Source organism: Castor canadensis, chromosome 11 (assembly GCF_047511655.1).
Source record: "Castor canadensis chromosome 11, mCasCan1.hap1v2, whole genome shotgun sequence".
NCBI classification, from domain to species: Eukaryota; Metazoa; Chordata; class Mammalia; order Rodentia; family Castoridae; genus Castor; species Castor canadensis.
Genome location: NC_133396.1, coordinates 3,931,789 through 3,950,699, shown reverse-complemented (window position 1 = coordinate 3,950,699; position 18,911 = coordinate 3,931,789). Strand labels below are relative to the sequence as shown.

Sequence of the window (18,911 nt, the reverse complement as noted above, 5' to 3'; positions counted from 1 at the left end):
GGCTGCAGAGCAACAACTCCTCTGTCCTGCGCCCTCCAGGGACCAGGCTGGAGAGTGCATTTGGTGGCTGCTTCTGGTTATGGTCACCAAGACCATTTCATGCAATTATTGCAGTGTTGGCTTCCCAGTGCTGATGTTGTATCTTTGTCGCCAGAGGACAGTGAGGGCATTAGCTGATGAGTTAGTGTTTTTAGATGTGTTCTTTTGGGTTCTTTTTCTTGTAGGTGGATTGCCTGGAAAGTACTCTAGAAAAGTCCCTGCAAGCAAAGTTTCCTTCTGACCTCAAGGTCTCCATTCTCCTGGACTTTACCCGGGGCTCACGAGGTAGGTGTTGCATGTGCCCTCTTTTTCTCTCAGATCCTTGGTTGGAGGAGCTACACTTCCTCCCTAGTCCCTAGGCAGAGAAGAGGCCTGCCACTGCATGATTGTCCTTGTCAGATTCCTTCTGCAGCAGGTCACTGAAACCCCAGCCCAAAACAACTTAGGAAAAGAGTTTTCTGACTCCTGTGACTGACCTCTTTGGATGGGTTATAATTTGGAGCTTGGGTATATCCCTAGGATCCATCTCCTGGTCCTGCTTCCACTGGGCTTGCTTTATGCTTGGACTCTGTGGTGGCCTCTGGTGGCTAAGGGTCATATTCCCATGACACTTGTCTATTGGAAGGAAGTCTGCTTCCCTGAGACTCAGGCCAAAGCCCCTGAACTGTGGGACTAGATCTGAATTAATTGTTGTCTGGGCCTGGGAGTATGCTGAGTGGTCTAGTCTAGGCCTGGTATTCTCCCGTGCAGCTGAGGGATCAGAGCAGAGCAGGAGGAAGAAGAGCAGGTGCCAGGTGGCAGAACCAGCAGATATCTGCTCTATGGAGCACTCACTCAGGTCCTGCACTGAGGTGTGTGGCAGGTGTCCAGAGCCGGAGTTGGCCCTGAGGTCTTCTGGGAAGCAGCATCAGTCCATGTGGCCAGTTGAGACCTGCAGCACAGGGGAGTGAGGCTCCCTCTCTGATGGGCAAGCTCTTTCCCGGTGTGAGTCACTGGTCATCTTCTCCACCTCCATCTGCAGGTAGGAAGAACTCTCGGACCATGCTGCTCCCTCTCCTGCAGAGGTTCCCAGAGCACGTGCGTGTCTCCCTCTTTCACACACCCAACCTTCGAGGGCTCCTTCGGCTCCTTATTCCCGAGCGCTTCAATGAAACTATTGGCCTCCAGCACATCAAGGTGTATCTCTTTGACAACAATGTCATCTTGAGCGGGTGAGTTGGCATCCTGTGTCAAGGATGTCACCTTCATGCTCTCTGGGGCAAAGGGGAGTTAGTTGAACAAGGAGAAAGGACAGGTCATCCCCTAAAGAACCTGCTATGTGCAGATCCAGATATTGTTGGACTCTTCCATGGTCCCTATGATGTGGGAGCTGCAGCCCACAGAGGTTGAGGGAGGGCAGCCACCATTTACTGAGCTACTCTGTGTACTGAGCTAAGCCCCTGCTGTGCACCGTCTCACCATTTCTCACAGTGAGCCTATGCGTATTTTCATCACTTCATACATGGTGAACCAGGTCAGAGAGATAGAATAACTTTTAGGGAGAGCCTGAGAAACAAGCTTACGCAGATCAGGGCACTGACAGCAAGTCCTACAAGGTTCAGCTCCACTTCTCAGCTAGGTGGTCAGTTCCAGGTTAAGGGGGATGCCGCCTGTGTCCTGTGTCACTTACTGCCAGTCTTGCTAGTTCCCTGGACACGGGCATTGCTCAGTAGCTATTTGTGAACCGGCTGCTCTTGTTTTGTTCTGACTTGAGTTTGCTGCTTCTCTCCCAGTTACCCTGAGGCTTGGATCACTAGCCCATGCCATTGTGCACTTCTGCACGAGTTCTTACCTGCTTGTTCCTCCCTGTAGTGCGAACCTGAGTGACTCCTACTTCACCAACCGCCAGGACCGCTACGTGTTCTTGCAGGACTGTGCAGAGATTGCTGACTTCTTTACAGAGCTGGTGGATGCAGTGGGGGATGTGTCCTTGCAGCTGCAGGGGGATGACACGGTGCAGGTGGTGGATGGGATGGTGCATCCTTACAAAGGTAAGGGCCTGGGGTGTGGGGTGAAGGCCAGAAGAGCACCTCTGGGGCCTTGCCACAGGTGCAAGAGTTGGGTGGCAGGGCCTTCGTCTTTCCTTTCTTATACTGTGTTTTTGCATTAGTTAATTCTCAGTCTTTTCTTGTCTAACAGTAGTGCCTGCAGTTTTATCTTTCCTTCCAGTGTGTCTGCACAGCTGCTTGTCACCACTGTCCTGTCCAGCTAAGAAAGGCACTCCATGTAGAGCCCAGGACCTTCCCTCAGAGGCCTTTGAGTGTCACCACCAGAGAGGCTGCAGTCATCATGGGGCTTCTCTGTCATATCTGTCCTGTGGAGTGTACTCATTCTTTTTAGTTACACTGACAAGTATTATTTATGTACTTTTTGACAGTTCTGGGATTTAACCACTTGAGCCACACGTGCTGTGCTCTGGCTCTTTTTGCTTTTAGGTTTTTTTTTTGGTGGTACAGGGGTTTTAGCTCAGGGCTTAGTGCTTGCTAGGGAGGCATTGTACCACTTGAACCATTAGTTTTCAGATAGTGTCTTGCTTTTTGCTCATTGAGGAGGACCTCAATGTGAGATCCTCCTACCTCTGCCTCCCATGTAGTTACACTTCATAAGCCAGGTATTCCACCTCACCTGGCTTAATTTTTGTTTATTTATTTATTTTGGTGAACTTGGGGTCTGAACTCAGACCCCAAGATACAGAGCTAAGCAGGCTCTGTATTTGAGCCACTCTGCCAGCTGTGTTTTGTGTTGGGTATTTTTGAGATAGGGTCTTATGAGCTATTTACCCGGGCTAGCCTTGAACCACAATCCACCTAATCTGTTTCCTGAGTAGCTAGGATTATAGGTGTGAAGCACCAGTGTCTGACCTGGCTTAGTTTTTTAGATAGGGTCTCTATAATGTTTTTTTGCCCAGGCTGGCTTTGAACTGTATTCCTCTTATCTCTGCCTCCCATATAGCTGAGATTTTCTCAGGTGTGTTCCACCACACCCAATCCTGACACATGTGTCTGTTTAAATAATCTTCACGCCTGCTAGGCAGGTGCTCTACCACTTGAGCCACGTCTCTAAAATAAATTTTCTTCTTTTTTTGTGATACTGGGGTTTGAAATCAGGGCATATACCTTGAGCCACTCCACCAGCCCTTTTCTGTGATTTTTTTTTTTTTTTTTGAGATAAGGTTTTAAGCTATTTGCCTGGCTGGTTTTGAGCCATGATCCTCCTGATCTCTGCCTCCTGAGGTTTATAGGCGTGAGCCAGCGGTGCCTGGCCCTGAAAATTTTTGTACTAAAGTTTGACATGTGTAACAAACGCCAGTCGTATGTACAGCTTAAGTGTTTGTTTATAGTGGCTCTCTCCTCAGTGGCCTCTCTTGGTCTCTTCCAGGTGTTATCCCCAAGGTAGCCATCATCCCATTTTTGGCATCCTAAATTCCTCTTGTCTGCTTATAAGCTTTTAGAATTGGAATTACTTATAGATGGGCCCTTTCACTTCTCCCTGTGTGTAGCCCTGTGGGTAGTGGCCCTGTCTAGGCAGCTGTGTCCTTGGAGCAGCCTTGCTCAGGGCTGTGTTCCACAAGTGACTGCTTGCAGCATTTGCACTTGCCTGTCACATACCATGTGCCCAGAGCTGGTAGAATCGTGACTCCCTGTTTCTCTTTCCCTCACTCCTCTTTCTCATGTCTCCTTCTAGGTGATCGGGTTGCATACTGCAAGGCAGCCAATAAACGGGTCATGGATGTGATCCACTCAGCCAGGACCCGCCAGCAGATGCTGCATGCCCAGACCTTCCATGGTGACTCCCTGTTGACCCAGGAAGAGGCAGCAGCCGCTGGTGATCGGAGACCAGCACCTGACACCTGGATTTACCCGCTGATCCAAATGAAGCCCTTTGAGATTCAGATTGACGAGATTGTCACCGAGACCCTGCTGACCGAGGCTGAGCGAGGCACTAAGGTCTTCCTCACCACTGGCTACTTCAATCTGACCCAGGCCTACATGGACCTGGTCTTGGGCACACGGGCTGAGTACCAGATCCTTCTGGCCTCTCCAGAGGTGAATGGCTTCTTTGGGGCCAAGGGCGTGGCTGGTGCCATCCCTGCAGCCTATGTGCACATTGAGCGGCAATTCTACAGCGAGGTGTGCAGCCTGGGGCAGCAGGAGCGGGTCCAGCTCCAGGAGTACTGGCGCAGGGGCTGGACGTTTCATGCCAAAGGTATGCAGCAGCGGGCCAGAGGACTGTTTCAACACGGCGGCGACTCTAGGGGACCACACTCCTGGCTCACTTGCAGTGTCTGGGTTGTGTACACATTGATGGTGCACACAACCCCTCCTGCGGAAGCCCTGCATGCTCCCATTTTGTCCTCATAGTAGCTCTCAAAGGCATGTCCTAGATCCTGGGGAAAGGGCAGGGAGACAAGAGCTGTCCTGTTTAAGTGGGGTTAGTTGGGTAAAACCTCTCCCTTTTATGTGCCCAAAACTTACAAACTGGAATCATTTTGGTAACTTTTTAAAAAACGTGGTCCATGTAATCTCTTCTAGAACAGATGCAAAAGAGCATGACTTAGTGTCATCTCGTTTTCAACACTCCCGCTTCTTGGCAGTGCAGGGGCTCAGACAGCCCAGCCTTCCTGTCTTTTCCTCACCACTGCTTTTTCCCCCTCTTATGTGTCAGTCTTTCCCCTATAACTGAGAAAATGGAAGCTGCATACTCAGTACTCAGTGTCCTTACTAATGGAAGTTCTACATGCTTTTTTCTCTTTTTTTTTTTTGCAGTACTGGGGTTTGAACTCAGGGCCTACACCTTAAGCCATTCTACCAGCCCTTTTTTGTGATGGGGTTTTCAAGATAGGATCTCAAGAACTATTTGCCCGTGCTGGCGATCCTCCTGATTTTTGCCTTTTGAGTAACTAGGATTACAGGCGTGAGCCACGGTTCTTGGCTGTTTTGCTTTTCTTTTTCCTTTTTTTTTTTTTGCTGCGCTGTTGGGGATGGAACCCAGATTCTTGTGCATGCTAGGCAAGCACTCTATCACTGAGCTACATCCCCAGCTGCTGTCTTGTGTACTTCATGTACAGACCTGTGAGGGGAAGGGGGCTGTAGTCTGTAGTGGATATTTATTGTGATTCCGTTGAGTTCCAGTAAAGCAGCCCAGACAGGGCACATCTCTCTACTTGGATGAAATGCACTTAAACCTTGTGCACTGGCTTGCCCCATGGCCTCTTGGTGCCGTGCACAGGCCCAGCTCTAGCAGTGTGAGCACGCTTGAGGAACCTACCTCACCAGAAGAAGAGGCGTGGACAGCACCTGGTGATGCTGGGCCGTGAGAGCCATGCATGGCTCTTTTGGTCTTTCTTTGGGGTGCCCTGAAGCCTGTTGTACTTGGGTTTTGTGGACACACGTCAGTGCTATGTGGACTTGAGGGCATCTTCAAATCCTCAGGTTGAATTCTGTTTTACTCCTCCCAAAGCAGTGTGTTCAGTGGGTATACATTTAAAGAAATACTGAAGCCCAGCCATTGTAGACCTAAGTCCAGCTTGCTGTGTGTGGAACTTAACCTGGTATTTAAATTGTATTTTTATCCTTTGTTTATTTTTGTGATGCTGGGGATGAAACCCAGGGCCTTGTGCACACTGGGGATGCACACCACTGAGCTACATTCCAGCTCCTAACCTGTTTTTCTTTTTGTTTGGTTTTTTTGGAGACCACAATCTCACTATCTAGCCAGGCCAGCCTCAAAAGTCTCCATCGTCCTGCCTCAGCTTCCTGAGTGTGAATTATAGGCATGCATGACCACATCTAGCTAATTAATAATAAAAACCCCCAAAACCACAAAAACAAAACAAAAAAACAGCCAACAGTGGTGGTTTGTGCCTCTAATTCCAGCTACTTGGAAGGTAGAGATAGGATTGTGGTTCAGCGCACCTAGGGAAGAAGTAAATCAGACCTCCATCTCAAAAAACAAGCCAGTCATGGTATAGCACATGTGTAATCCCAGCTCTGGGGGGCAGTGTGGAAGTAGGATGGCCCAAGGCCAGCCCAGACAAAATTGAGACCCTACCTGAAAATAGCTTAAAAAAAGAAAAGAAAAGGACTAGGGACATGGCTTAAGTTACAGAGCACTTGCCGAGTAAGTGCGAGGCTCTGAGTGAATTCAAATCTCAGTACTCCCCCTCAAAACCAAACCAAACCAAACAACTCCCCTACCCCGAGATTCTGATGTCTAGTGTTTTTTTTTTTTTTTTTTTTTTTTTTTTGTGGTACTGGGGCTTGAACTCACGGCCTACACCGTGAGCCACCCCACCAGCCCTTTTTCTGAAGGATATTTTTGAGATAGTGTCTTACAGAATTATTTGCCCAAGCTGGCTTTGAACTACGATCCTCCTGATCTCTGCCTCTTGAGTAGCTAGGATCACAGGCCTGAGCTACGGTGCCCGGCTCTGATGCCTAGTTTCAGTTTGTGACGGTGAAGCAGCTGGTTTGTCCAGTGAGTGCCACTTGTGCTTTGAGGCCCATGTGCCTGCCCAGGCAGGCCGCATTGCTTGGTGTGGGAAACAGCTGTACCTTATACTGTCAGGCTCATCCTGGCTTGTCATGGGCTTAACTAGGTTTGTGGTCGGGTGTCTCAGGGCAGGTAGGGCTGGCAAGGGGAACTATTTTCAGGTTGGCCTTGTTACTTCTGGGAATCACTGCAATGCCCAGGGTGGGGTATAGAAGGGACCTGAGCAGCAGGGAGAGTCTGTGAGCTTTGGAGAGGCACTGCGATGTAGACCCATAACAAGCTGCACAAGAGGCACAGCTGGCCAGGCTCTTCCTTTGTCTGCACTGTGGCTTCCCAGCTAGGTCTGCAGTTCAGGAGGGTCCTGGCCTGGCAGTTCTGGCTCTGCTTTGGGTCGTTTTCCTAAAGCCACGCTTATCAACGTGCAGTGACTCCCCAGTTACTACTGAAGCAGAGACACCCAACTGGCTCTTCTGGTGTGCCTTGCCTTTTCCCAACTGTGCAACTCCTGCTTGCTTCCACCCACCCGGCATGGATGGGGCCCTGCCATCTGGGAGTGCTGAGTTAGTGGGTGGCAAGAATCCGGTAGCTGGGTCCCAGGGTGTGTGTGAGTGTGAGAGGGGGAGAGATGGCAGAGGTGGGTGGGGTTGGGGCACATGGACAGGTGAGAGGCCAGGGGCCTTCCCTGTGTGGTAGCTGTGACTCACAGTGGGGTCTTAAGTCGTAGCCTTTTCTTTCTCACCTGTTGATGGCCATAGCAGCCTGTATTGGGGCAGGGACAAGCCAGCAGCCTATGTGGCGGTTGTGGGTTTGGATGGTTGGTAGAGTGAACCATTTCTTCTAAGACCTGTGCTGGATACAGCTGTGAGCCTGTTCAGGTGTGTCTGTTTGGAGCTTTGGAAAATTCCTGCTGATGGTTCTGCAGTCCATACCATGATTCCCTTACCCAAGCTTCTGCAGGACAGGCCCTGGCTGATCTCAGGACCTCGTGCTCCCAAAAACCCTTGGGCAGAGGAGAGTGAGCCCAGACACTGAGTTCCTTGCACCCCAGTAGCATCCTGCTTGTCAGCATAACTCTTCTCAGGGAGTCAGGCAGCAAGACACTCTGAGGGCTATGTGTTGAACTTACTGGTGGTCCTGTGAGGGTGGCTTTGCAAGAAAGATTGGTTTGATATCTGCCCTCAGGAAGCCTGCAGGCAAAGTGAAGAGAGACAACCTTCTAGGGGGAGTGAATGACCACACCAGTCAAACAGGTGACAGGTTTCAGTGCAACTGTTGGCAGGAAATGCAAAGGGCCAGGATCTGCAATTCAGTATTTTTGGTTATCAAATACTGCCAAGGGTCCTGGTGCTAGGGAGGCTGAGGCAGTAGGAGCAAACCTCGGCTACATAGTGAGATTCTGTCTCAGACACCAAAACAAAACAAAACAAAACCTTTTGGCGGGATTACCTAGCAGTTGCTCAGATGTCTTGCTGGAGAGATCTTGTGGCAGCTGCTTGCTGGGGCAGTGCTTATTCTGTTGAGCAGCCCCAGTGGAGGCACACCTCACTGATTCCTAACAGATGTCAGTCCTATAGCACGTTTGAATAAACTGGGCTCTTTCAAAGAACCAGAGGTGCCTTCCACTATTTAAAGAATTCCTTTGCAGTATGGGCTGTGTGTTTAGTTTTTATTTGGAATTTTGCAGAGGACTCCTTCTTGCGAAGATCACATAGAAGCACAATTTGGTGTTGAGCTTACCAGACTTGGGGTCTAGAAGCCTGGTTCTCAGTTCATGTTTGCCTTTGGCAGAAGCCGAGGGACCTGGTTCAACCTCCTTCCTGTAGAGTGGGACAATGGCTTTGTCTGAAGAGTGCAGCAGCAGGTGTCGTGGCTAGTGTGTGTAAAATGACCAGCAACTCACAGCTTGGGGACCTTGTGAGTGGTGCTGTATGAACACTGAAATTTTCTAAGTGTACAGTGAATGACGAAAGATTGGACAGTGGGAAGTTTTGGATCCTTTGGTGTGCCGTCTCTGGCCTTGTTACCTGTACACATGCTGCTTCTTCCTCTGTCTCTCCCTCCTTCCCTCCCTCCCTCTCTCCCTTCGTCCCTCCCTCCTGCCTCCTTCTTCCTCTTCTTCTTTTGGCAGTAGTAGGGCTTGAACTCAGGACCCACACCTTGAGCCACTCCATCAGCCCTATTTTGTGAAGGGTTTTTTTGAGATAGGGTCTTTTGAGCTATTTGCCTGGGCTGGCTTTGAACCGTGATCCTCCTGATCTCTGCCTCCTGAGTAGCTGGGATTATAGGCATGAGCCATGGCGCCCGGCTAGCTTCATGTTTCTTGATTTACAATGGAAATGTATCCTGATAAATCCGTTTTAAGTTGTACGTAATGTGACCTGGAAACATGGTAAGTTGAAGGTGCACTTGATTCATCTAACCTCCCACTCACCCTGGCTTAGCTGCATAGAACACTATAGAGTGCTGGTGGTTTCTCTAGCCATCGCGGGGTTGCCTGGGAATCGTGGCTCACTGCCACTGTCTGGCGTCATGAGAGTGTCGTACCACATACTGGTAGCCCAGGAAGGGATGCAAATTTTAAAAAATGGTATTATGGTCCCGGTGCTGGTGGCTCACACCTGTAATCCTAGCTACTCAGGAGGCAGAGATCAGGAAGATCATGGTTTGAGGCTAGCCCAGGCAAATAGTTTGCGAAACCTTATCTCAAAAATGCCCTACACAAAAAAGGGTTGGTGAGTGGCTCAAGTGGTAGAGTGCTTGCCTAGCAAACCTGAGGCCCTGAATTCAAACCCCAGTAACCCTCCCCACCAAAAAAATGGGTGGCTGGGGGGTGTAGCTCAGTACACTTGCCTCGTATGTGGGAGGCCCTGAGTTCCATCCCCACTGCTGCAAAGCAAAGCAGTAGTCACAGTATGGTTTGTACTTCACCTGTCTTCCTCTCCCACCATTACAAAAATCTGTAAACTTCTAGGTTGGAATCACTGTGAGTTGGTCTGTGTATATAGTTTTAGTGTTTTTTCCTCTGCAATTCAGAGGACAGCCTGGAAGCCTCTACCTAAATGTCCTTGCCTCCTGAGACTCCTTAGGAGCAGCTGCAGGGTGCAGGCTGGACGTGTGCATACTCAATAGCAGGCTTCCCTGACTCACGGTTTGCCAGTTCCCTGTTGCTAATCCTTGCTTCTTGCCTTGTAGGTGTAATAGGACAAGGTTCTGGGACCTGGGATGGAATTTGACTCTACCCGGAGGCACCTCAGATGCTACAGCAGACTTGTCTGAGTGGGCCGCCGAGTCCTGGTAGAGAGTTTGGGGGGTAGACAGTCGGGGACGAGGGCATCAGCTGTTGTAAGGCTGTGTGTGATGTGCGGACATACTTACTTTGAGGTCTGAGGGGCAGCAGGCTTAGCACCTGAGCATGAGATGTGTCAAGCCAGTGCTGCTCTCAGACTGTGGAGAAGTGAGGCCTTGCTAGCGCTCACACCATTATCCTGACCTCTTGCCTTGAGCAAGAAACATGCCTGCCCTGTGCTGAGAGCCAACAGCCCTTTCAGGCAGGGAGCATGCCCATGCTGTTCACTGAGTGATGTGTTGTCCTATACCAGGTACGCTGGCTAGGCCTGGGGCTTGTATTTTATGGGGAAAGGAGATCAGAAAATGAGTCTAACATGTTAACTTGCTGTCTTATGGATGCAGTATTCTAGGTTAGCATGTGTGTGGCTAGGGTGGAGCAGGAGCCTTGGATTAAGAGATTTCTTCCTCCTGCTGACGGGATCTGCTAATGGTTGTGGGAATGTCACTATTTTTATTGTCCTCCTGACAGGCTGATTTGGCATTATGCCCAAAGGTGAACTGACAGGGAGAGCCAGGCAGACCCACCTGTTTGCCTGGAGTATAGGTGCCACCTGGAACTGGCAGGTGTACTTTGGAGCTGGGGGGCTGTGTGGTGCACATTGTCAGACTGAAGTACACACTAGCCCTAGACCTCCTGAAGTTTCTCAGAGCCATTCATCTGTGGAGGATAGGAATGTGACATCTGCTGTCTCCTTGTTTTTACAGGGGTTCAAGAACTCTTAGAAATGCAACCAGCAAAACCCCTTGTTCCTTCCTATTAATGCTTATACTGTCTCTACAACAAAATTAGAGATAAGGGGAAAATAGTTTCTGCTGGGTATTGAGGGGGGGGGAGCGGGAGGGGGTGGAGTGGGTGGTAAGGGAGGGGGTGGGGGCAGGGGGGAGAAATGAACCAAGCCTTGTATGCACATATGAATAATAAAAGAAAAAAAAAATGAGAATCAACTGTTGGAACATAAAAAAAAAAAAAAAAAAAGTCCTGAGTTCAAACCCCAGTAGCACCAAAAAGAAAAAGTTACCATCAAAAAATAAAATAAAAATATTTCCAAATCATAAAAAAAAAAAAAAAAAAAAAAGAACTCTTAGAAATGCATTGCCAAATACTACGGGGGCAGCGGGAGTTGTGCATGCGTTTGCATCTTTCTGGGAGAGACCTCAGAGAGGGCACTTGACCTACACTGCACAGGGGTTCCTGCTGTGTGAACCTCACGGTGTTTTTCACTAATTTAGCCTCCCTTTGTAGAAGAGCCCTCATTACTCTCATTTTATTCAAACATATTAATCGTGCTTACTGTGTGCCACATATTCAAGGCACTGTGCACAATTCACTGGCCCAGATAGCTGCCTGCCCTCCTGGGAAGCAGAGGGCAGGCAAGCAGAGGCTACTATACAAGTTGTGTCAGGTGAAGACCAGAGCCGAAGGGATCCAGGCTGGTGGGGGGTCTAGGTTAGGGAGGGCCTCTCTGAGGAGGTGACTCCAAGCAGAGATTTGAGTGAAGACAGGGAGCCCTGTGCCCATCTTGGTCAGAGAGAACAGATAGTGAAGACCCTGGATCTCGCCAGGCATGCAGGACTGCCTGGGCAGGAGTGAGGGCAGTCTAACGGAGGGCATTTGGCCGGTCAGAAAGTACTCAGAGCCTTTTGCCAGGAGGCTGGGGAGCACCAGCCTGGTTATTGCTTTGCAAGGATGAGGTGGCTAGAGAAGATCAGAGGCAGGTACCCTTTTCTGAGGAGGAAGCCCAGAGCTGGGAGGCAGCAGGAGTCTTTGGATTCTGAGTCCAGGTCACACTGTTGTACCCCTGCCAAGTACTCATGGAGAGCACCATGGTTGAAGCTGCAGTAGCTTCTCTATGCTGCCCCCTCCTCCCCCTTCTCAGGGCTGAGAATTCTTATCCCCAGTCCACTCATGAAAGCACTTTGTCTGTGGCAGGGCTGCTTCTACCCTTCCCTTCCTCTCCCCTTCCTCTCCCCTCTGCTCCCCTCCCTCCCAGGCTGTCATTCCTGCTACAATTTTGCTGGTTCCTGGAATGATAGAGACTTTGGGCCCAAAGGTCAGGCCCTGGGGTGAGGAAGTAGGGTTTGATAACCAGTTTATGGCCCTGAGCCGGAAATGTGTTTCCCAGCCCCGGCCCTGGAGTCCACAGCCCAGGAGGCATTCTGAGCCCTAGGAGCGACAGGAACACTAGGGCTTGCTTCTTGATTCCCCACCCTACTTGGAAACTTTCCAGCTGTCCTCAACGTACAGACCTGTAGTTGGAACTACTGATTTGGAGTTCACAACAAGAAAGAGTGTTGTTCCCAGGTTCCCTCGGGCCTGCCCACTGTCCTGCCTCTCTTGGCAGGAAGAGGTGGTGACATCCCTTCTTGGCAGTGCTTCATCACCCTGTCTTTAGGTTCTTCAAAGGGTGCCATTTCTGGTCTTCATTCTCCTTCCTTATGCCTTCATTTGTTTTTTTGTCTTTTGTTTTTTGAGACAGGATCTCTAACTTGAGATCCTCCTGTTTCAGCCTTGTGAGTGCTGGGATTGTAGGTGTGCACACCATGCCTGACTGGCCTTTATTTTCTTTTTCACAGATTGAGATAGCACAAATTGGACTGTGGGAGAAGTTGGTGGGGCAGTCTCTCACCCAACTGGTCAGAAGGCTAAAAATGTGAGCTGCCTCTCAGAAGCACTCACCTGAAGGCCAGCCTAGGCTGTAGGGGAAAGAAGGTGAGGGAGGCAGCAGTGATTAGAAGAGATAAAACACAAGGGATAGGAGCAGATCATGCCTTCCCCATGAGGGTGGTGGGTGGTTTTTGGGGAGAGGGCACTTAAAAAATCTTTAATATATGAAGCATAGCTGTTTGTTCATATGGTATACAGACAGATGTACAGCTGGTCTAGGTGTCAGTGATGATAGAGACTGAGGAGTACCTCTCCATGTGGTGTGCCTTCACCAGTGGGCTGCCTGCCTCTGACAGCCACCTCTGGCTTGCTTTGTGAGAGAATCAGCCAACATTTTGCAGGTTTTGCAAATAAAAAGTACATGCAGTGCTGGGGGTCAGTGGCTCACGCCCTTAAATCCTACCTATGTGGGAGGCAGAGATCAGGAGGATCAAGGTTCAAAGCCAGCCTGCATAAATACCCTATACACAACAGGGCTGGTGGAGAGGCTCAAGTGGTAGAGCGCCTGTCTAGCAAGCAAGGACCCTGAGTTCAAACTCCAGTACCACCACAAAAAGAAAGTGCATGCAGGACCTGGCACTTCCACTCCCTCCCCAGACTATGGACTGGGAGTCTCGGGATGGGCACAGAGTCATGGTGGCAGGATGCAGATCAGCCTGACCCTGGTGGCTCATGGGGCCTTCCTCCATATCCCCCACCAAAGGATGGTAGGTGGCACTGAGCAGACTCAGTGTGGTGCTAGTGAGGTGCAGTGCAGAGGCTGGTGGCATGTGGGAGGAAGTTCTTGTCTTTCTCTGGTCTGAGACTGTTGGGATTCCTGCCCTGTGTCTTGTCTCCCAACTCCCAGCTCTGTGCTCTGAAAGTGGAGAAGGTTGAGTCTGAGAAGTTGTCAGTATAGAAGAGCAGGCTCGGCCTGGACTCCAGAGAGAGGGAACAGCCTGCCCTTCTGGGGGCCTCTTGAGTTGCCTGCACAGCCAGATGCCCCTCTGAGGGAACTGGGCACAAGGCAGGCAAGTGACTTTGATGTGGTCCTCTGTAGGGGAGGGAACAAGCCCATTACAGGAATAAGTGGCAGGCCTTGTCACCTCTTACCCAAGACATTCTTGGAAGTGTTCCTGCTCTGTGTGAGAATTAGGCAATGGTCTTCTATTTTAGGGGTTGATGTGAGTTACATTCTGTCGACTTGCCCATGACCATCATATGTACCGTGGGCCTTTTGAAGAGTATCGTGTTGGTGGAAGAGCAGTGTCAGGAGGCCGTGGGGAGGCTGGCCCAGTGCAAGTGCTTGCAGGGACTGTGTCTGCTCAGTGTCACTGACACTGGGCTGGGTTTTCTGGGGAAGGCGTTCTTGGTGCCATGGAGGGGGCAGCAGTGAGGGAAGTTTAGAGGTTGTGCCCAAGTGCATGCTCCCGAGAGTGGGACATCTCAGGCAGCACATGTCCTTGGGAGGTTAGGTTTGGGGATCTGTCTTAGGAGTAGTTTTGTTGGGGGCTGGGCTGTGAAGCAGGCCCTGGAACTTAGGGGCAGACATGGAATTGGGTGTAGAACGGGGGACCAGCTGTGGTCTTCTCAAGTAGCACTTAAGGATTCTGCTAGAATCCACGACTTCAATATAGAAATCTCCCCATTGTGTGGTCAGATATGATGATTCCCACCACACATAGGGCTTTACTGAGCCCACCATTTCTCTAGCTATAATATCCACTTGGCCATGGTGTCTGTTGAGTGGGTGGGACAGAAGCTCACAGGGCCTTTGGGTCCTCTCCTCCACTGGCCACAGTGGGCTTTGCCTGGTCCACCCTGGAGGTTTCTGAGCCCAATAGCTAGAGAGGGCAGAAGGCACACTTCCAAGAGACCTTTGGACTTCATGGATTTTGGTGTTTTTAACGGCTGAAATAGGGAGAAGGGGTCAAGGAAACGTGTGTCCTGAGGTAGGAAAGGTGGGCAGCATGTCCTCAGGCAGACCTGTTCTTATCAAGTGCCCCCATCACCGCTGCAGAACAGCTCCAAGTCTGCCTTCTGAAGCAGGGAGGAGTCCCCTCCTACCTCTCCCCTGGTCCTCCCAGGAAGGATGACAAACTCTAGCCAGTTCAGGGAGCCAGGATTAGAAGCCCTGCACTTTGGAGAGGGGTTTGGGTGGCAGTTGGGGCCGAGTGTGAGAGAAGACCCTGAGGACAGGGTGACCATGTTCTGTGAGCTAGTGCTTCATTCTGCTCAGATCACAGGGCTACAGTGTGGGGGATGGTAGAAAGTAAAGAGCAGCCTCATGCCGAGAGGTCTGGAGCACATGGGTGGGTGATGAGCCTGGTTTGGTCTGCACTCCAAGTGCATGGCCACCTCACGTGCAGCAAGCACAGCCAACTGCTTTCCTCTTAGGTTGAGACAGTGCATGGTGAGGACTTTGGCTGATACTGTGCTCACTTCCTGTCTGCACATTTCCTTTTCCCTGCAGGCCTCTGGCTGTACCTGGCAGGGAGCAGCCTGCCCTGTCTCACGCTGATTGGCTCTCCTAATTTTGGGTACAGGTCAGTTCACCGGGACCTGGAGGCCCAGATTGCCATCGTGACGGAGAGCCGAGCTCTGCAGCAGCAGCTCCATCAGGTTGGTTGAGGGTTGGGATTCCCAGGTGCGTTGTGGAGCACCTGGCACTCAGCCTTACCCATGTCACTGGGCTGCCCTGACTCTTGCCATTGGCTCCTGAGTAAGACTCAGCGGAGTGAGAGAGACCCTGGGTCCTCCCAAGTCTGTAGTGACCGGGACTTGGAGAGAAACCTGCCTCACAGCCATACTTGGAAGGCCATGCCGTTAACCATTGCAGCTGTCAGGATGAACTTGTACCCCACGTGCTAGGGACTTTTCCTGTCCTCCATGCTGGTTCCATGGTGTTCTCACTGGGATCTGAATATAGCAGCAGGTCCAGCCTTTTCTAAGAACAAGAGCAAATCGTTAAAGGGTCAGCAGTGGTTTTGGCGCTCTCTAGATGTAGCAGCATTTTATTTTCTGTTTAAAGTAGATAGTAGAAAGTGTCTGTGAAGTGCAGAAATACATCCGTAAATGGTTCTGCCATTTTCTTCAGTACTGACTGCAGCTGCCCTCCTCCCTCTCAGTGCCTGGTTTCTGAGTGCCAAGAATTTTTTCCTGCTTTTCCATGTATCTTAGTGTTTGATCACCAGCAGCAGTGTTGATAGATTTTTGAAATAGAGGCACTGTTTGGACATGTGAGACTTACATCGGGCTTTGCCTCCGGATATGTGCCTTTTACAGTTGTACCTTCCCAAGAAAAGCCAGTGTCCCCTCCTGAGTCATGGGGATGTAGAAACCCTGTTGCGGACTAGCCCTCAGTGTCCCAGTGTCAGATGATGCTCGGCACTTAGTCTCCAGTTGGAGAGACTGCAGTAAAATTGTCAGAGACCTTGTTGATGGATAGGGAAGTGGCTGTGCCTTGTTCCATGGTCCTTTCTCCTGAGTCTGGGAATCTTGTCACTGAGCAGGGCTAGATGCCAGGAAGGGCTTCATGACCTGGGGAGAGAAAGTTACTACGGCCATGTCAGCATGGCCAGTGGGGTGACTGTATTTGTTCAGCAGACTTCCTCCTGCAGGGAGGTTTACGATATGTGACAGAGGAGGCCCCCAAGCAGAGAGCTTCCAGTAACAGGGTGACAGCTGGCCTCTGAGCCAGGCTGGGGAAAAGACACAAACCTGTAGCTCATGACAGTGGGATTTCCTGGACTTTGGCCTCTCATGCAGGGATTGCTGTGTACGGATGCCTCCACTGGGAGAGCTGTCGGTGGTTCTGGCCTAGAGAGGGATCTGGGGAGCAAGTGTCCCAGGCCTGTGCCCTACATCCTGGTGTTGACCATTCCCCACTTCCTGAGTTAGGGAGCTAAACCCACATCCTGGATCTTGAGAAAGGCTGGGCCGGTTGTGGTTGGAGCTGATTTCTCAAATGACATTCTTGGGATATTTGCTTCCCAAACCTGTGTCCCAGGGGCTTTCTACTGTGGGTGGGGGGTAGCTCATGCTGCCGTGGCTCCTCCAGGCTTTAGAGGTTGTGCCTGTGAAGTGCAGAAGTGTACTTCTGGGTGGTTCTACCATTTTCTTCAGTACTGGCTGCAGCTGCCCTCCTCCCTCTCAGTGCCTGGTCTCTGAGAGCCAAGTGCTGCGGGGACTGCCCAGCTCTATGGCAGAAAGTCCCTGATACCTCCGTGGCCTGCAGGCCCCTGCTCACACGAGCCCCTGCTGTTACCCAGGGAAGGGCCCTGTCTACGTCCTGTGGGGCCTGGGAATGGGTAGATATTTTTACCAGAATCTAAAGTCCCTCCCTTGACTTAGTACATACAATAAAAATGGAAAACTTCCTGGTTTTGTTCAGAGAACAGTTTTCCACTTGTGACCCAAGAAATACTCCCTTGAACAGCATTGTGACCTCCACCAGCTGACTTCCTTCTCCATCTCTGTTGTGGAGTGTGTGAGGACACTGAAGTGTTTCTGGTAACTTAATTGAAATCTTGGCTGGGTGTTCACTGGAGTATACAGCTGGAGCCGGCTCTGTGGAGACTTCTGCAAACCAGCCTCCCCCCCAACCCCACCCCAGCCCTCCTAACCAGCTCTGCGTCAAGCAGTCCCACCAGGGATGGGGACCTTAGCAACAGCAATTAGGAGGCCAGTGGATTAGGCTCTTGTGCTGTCAACATGGTGTGGGGTAGAAGAGCTGGCTGTGGGTATGCACAGTTTGAAAGTGTCTCATGAGCCCTGACCTCAGGGATACCGCTTTTGTGACAAAAGGTGCAGGAGAGGTGAAGTTGGGCTCAGGATTTCCCCAGCCCAGCATGCTGTTGGTTGGGCAAAGCCATGGCGGCATTCCATAGTGTCCTGGGGGCAAGGTGTCCCCCTCCCAGTCGCATTGGGATGGGGGAATTGCCAGGGACGTGACTTCGCTTCCCTCTCTTGGGGTAGTGCTCCCCACAGAGGTCCCTCTTGTCTCCTGTGGTTGACATGATGTGCTCATGGTCATCACCATGTGACCTTCAGATGGTGTGGGAGGTGGGTGTGGCCAGAGTTTACAGATGGGACTCTCATAGCCTCGTGGAGGCGGAGACGTGATCCAGAGTGCTGCCTCCTGCCACAAAAGAGGGCGGCACTCGCAGGGCATCGTTGCTTTCATTATGCCCCTGCCTGCCTTCTGCTCTTGTAGCACTGGGGAGGTATGACATTTTTAAAAATGAAGTTAGGATTGCTATTGGTCCTCCATATCCATGAGTTCCGAATCTGGGGATTCAGCCACTTGTGGATTGAAAAGGTTCAGGAGAATAATTGCTGTCTGTATTGAACATGTACAGACATTTTTCCTGGTCCTGCCAGTGCTCACGCTGCATTAGATACTGTAGGTAATCTAGAAGTCTTTGAGAGGACGTGTAGACTGTACACTGTGCTACTTGATGTCAGAGCTGTGGGCCTGGAGGTTTTGGTGTCTGGGGGGTCCTGGAACCAGTCCCCTAGGGATTGTGAGGGATGACTGCGTTGCATGCGCTTCTACCTAAAGCATCACGCACTTTCCCACATTGCAACACAGTTATCTCACGTGATGTGGCTTTCCCATGTGGGCTTATTAATAAGTGCACTTGTGGGTATTTAGGTGTTTTCCAGCTTTTCCTTACTATAAATGTTGCTGTGACAAATACCTGTGTACAGAAATCTTAGTCTATAGCTCTGACTGCAGAGTTGCTTTCTTGGGATAAACTCTTACAAGGCATTTCAAGCTTTTCAAGACTCTTGATACTCGTCACCAACTGACTTTCTAGAGCTGTGACTCAGTCTCCCTTTGTATTGGCAGTGCATGTCATTGGGATAGTGACATTACAAAATGACCTTTGCCAGTTTGCTAGAAGGGAAACCTTCGTTTAAAAAAAAAAAAACCATTTTTTTTTTTTTGTGGTGCTGGTGATGGAACCCAGGCCTGCCACTTGTGCAGGCTACCACTGATCTCCCCCAGCCCACTACTTTACTATTTTATTATTTTTGTGTGTGGGGGACAATACTGGGATTTGAACTCAGGACCTTGTGCTTGCCAGGCAGGAGCTCTATCACTTGAGCCACACCTCCAGCCCCAGTTACCTGAGGGTGAACATTTAAAATAGGGTTTCTATCAACATTATTTCTTCAACTCTAAATTGAAGAAGGAAGAAGTTTAGTGATTCAGCCATATTTTGGTTAAAAGGTCTCAGGAACTAGCTTGTCTCCAAGTGTTGTATGACAGCATCTGGTGGCCCAAGCCTCCCCTGCCAGTGGAGCACCTGCTGCATCCCTGGGCCCGCCTGGTATCGGGAGT

At 50.5% G+C, this 18,911-nt stretch overlaps 1 protein-coding gene across 5 annotated transcripts in view; it reads left to right on the top strand.

The window, feature by feature from the left end:
- Window positions 1-18,911, top strand: part of Pgs1 (phosphatidylglycerophosphate synthase 1) — a 38,037-nt gene that overhangs the window by 14,471 nt on the left and 4,655 nt on the right. For 3 of the 5 annotated variants that reach the window (XM_074045002.1, XM_074045001.1, XM_074045004.1), the window contains exons 4-8: window positions 225-328; window positions 1,065-1,250; window positions 1,891-2,069; window positions 3,763-4,284; window positions 15,036-15,184. In XM_074045002.1, coding sequence (XP_073901103.1) covers window positions 225-328; window positions 1,065-1,250; window positions 1,891-2,069; window positions 3,763-4,284; window positions 15,036-15,184 — 1,140 coding nt within the window. The remainder of the gene's footprint in view (window positions 1-224; window positions 329-1,064; window positions 1,251-1,890; window positions 2,070-3,762; window positions 4,285-15,035; window positions 15,185-18,911) is intronic. The other 2 variants (XM_074045003.1, XR_012438408.1) reach the window with 2 other exon arrangements.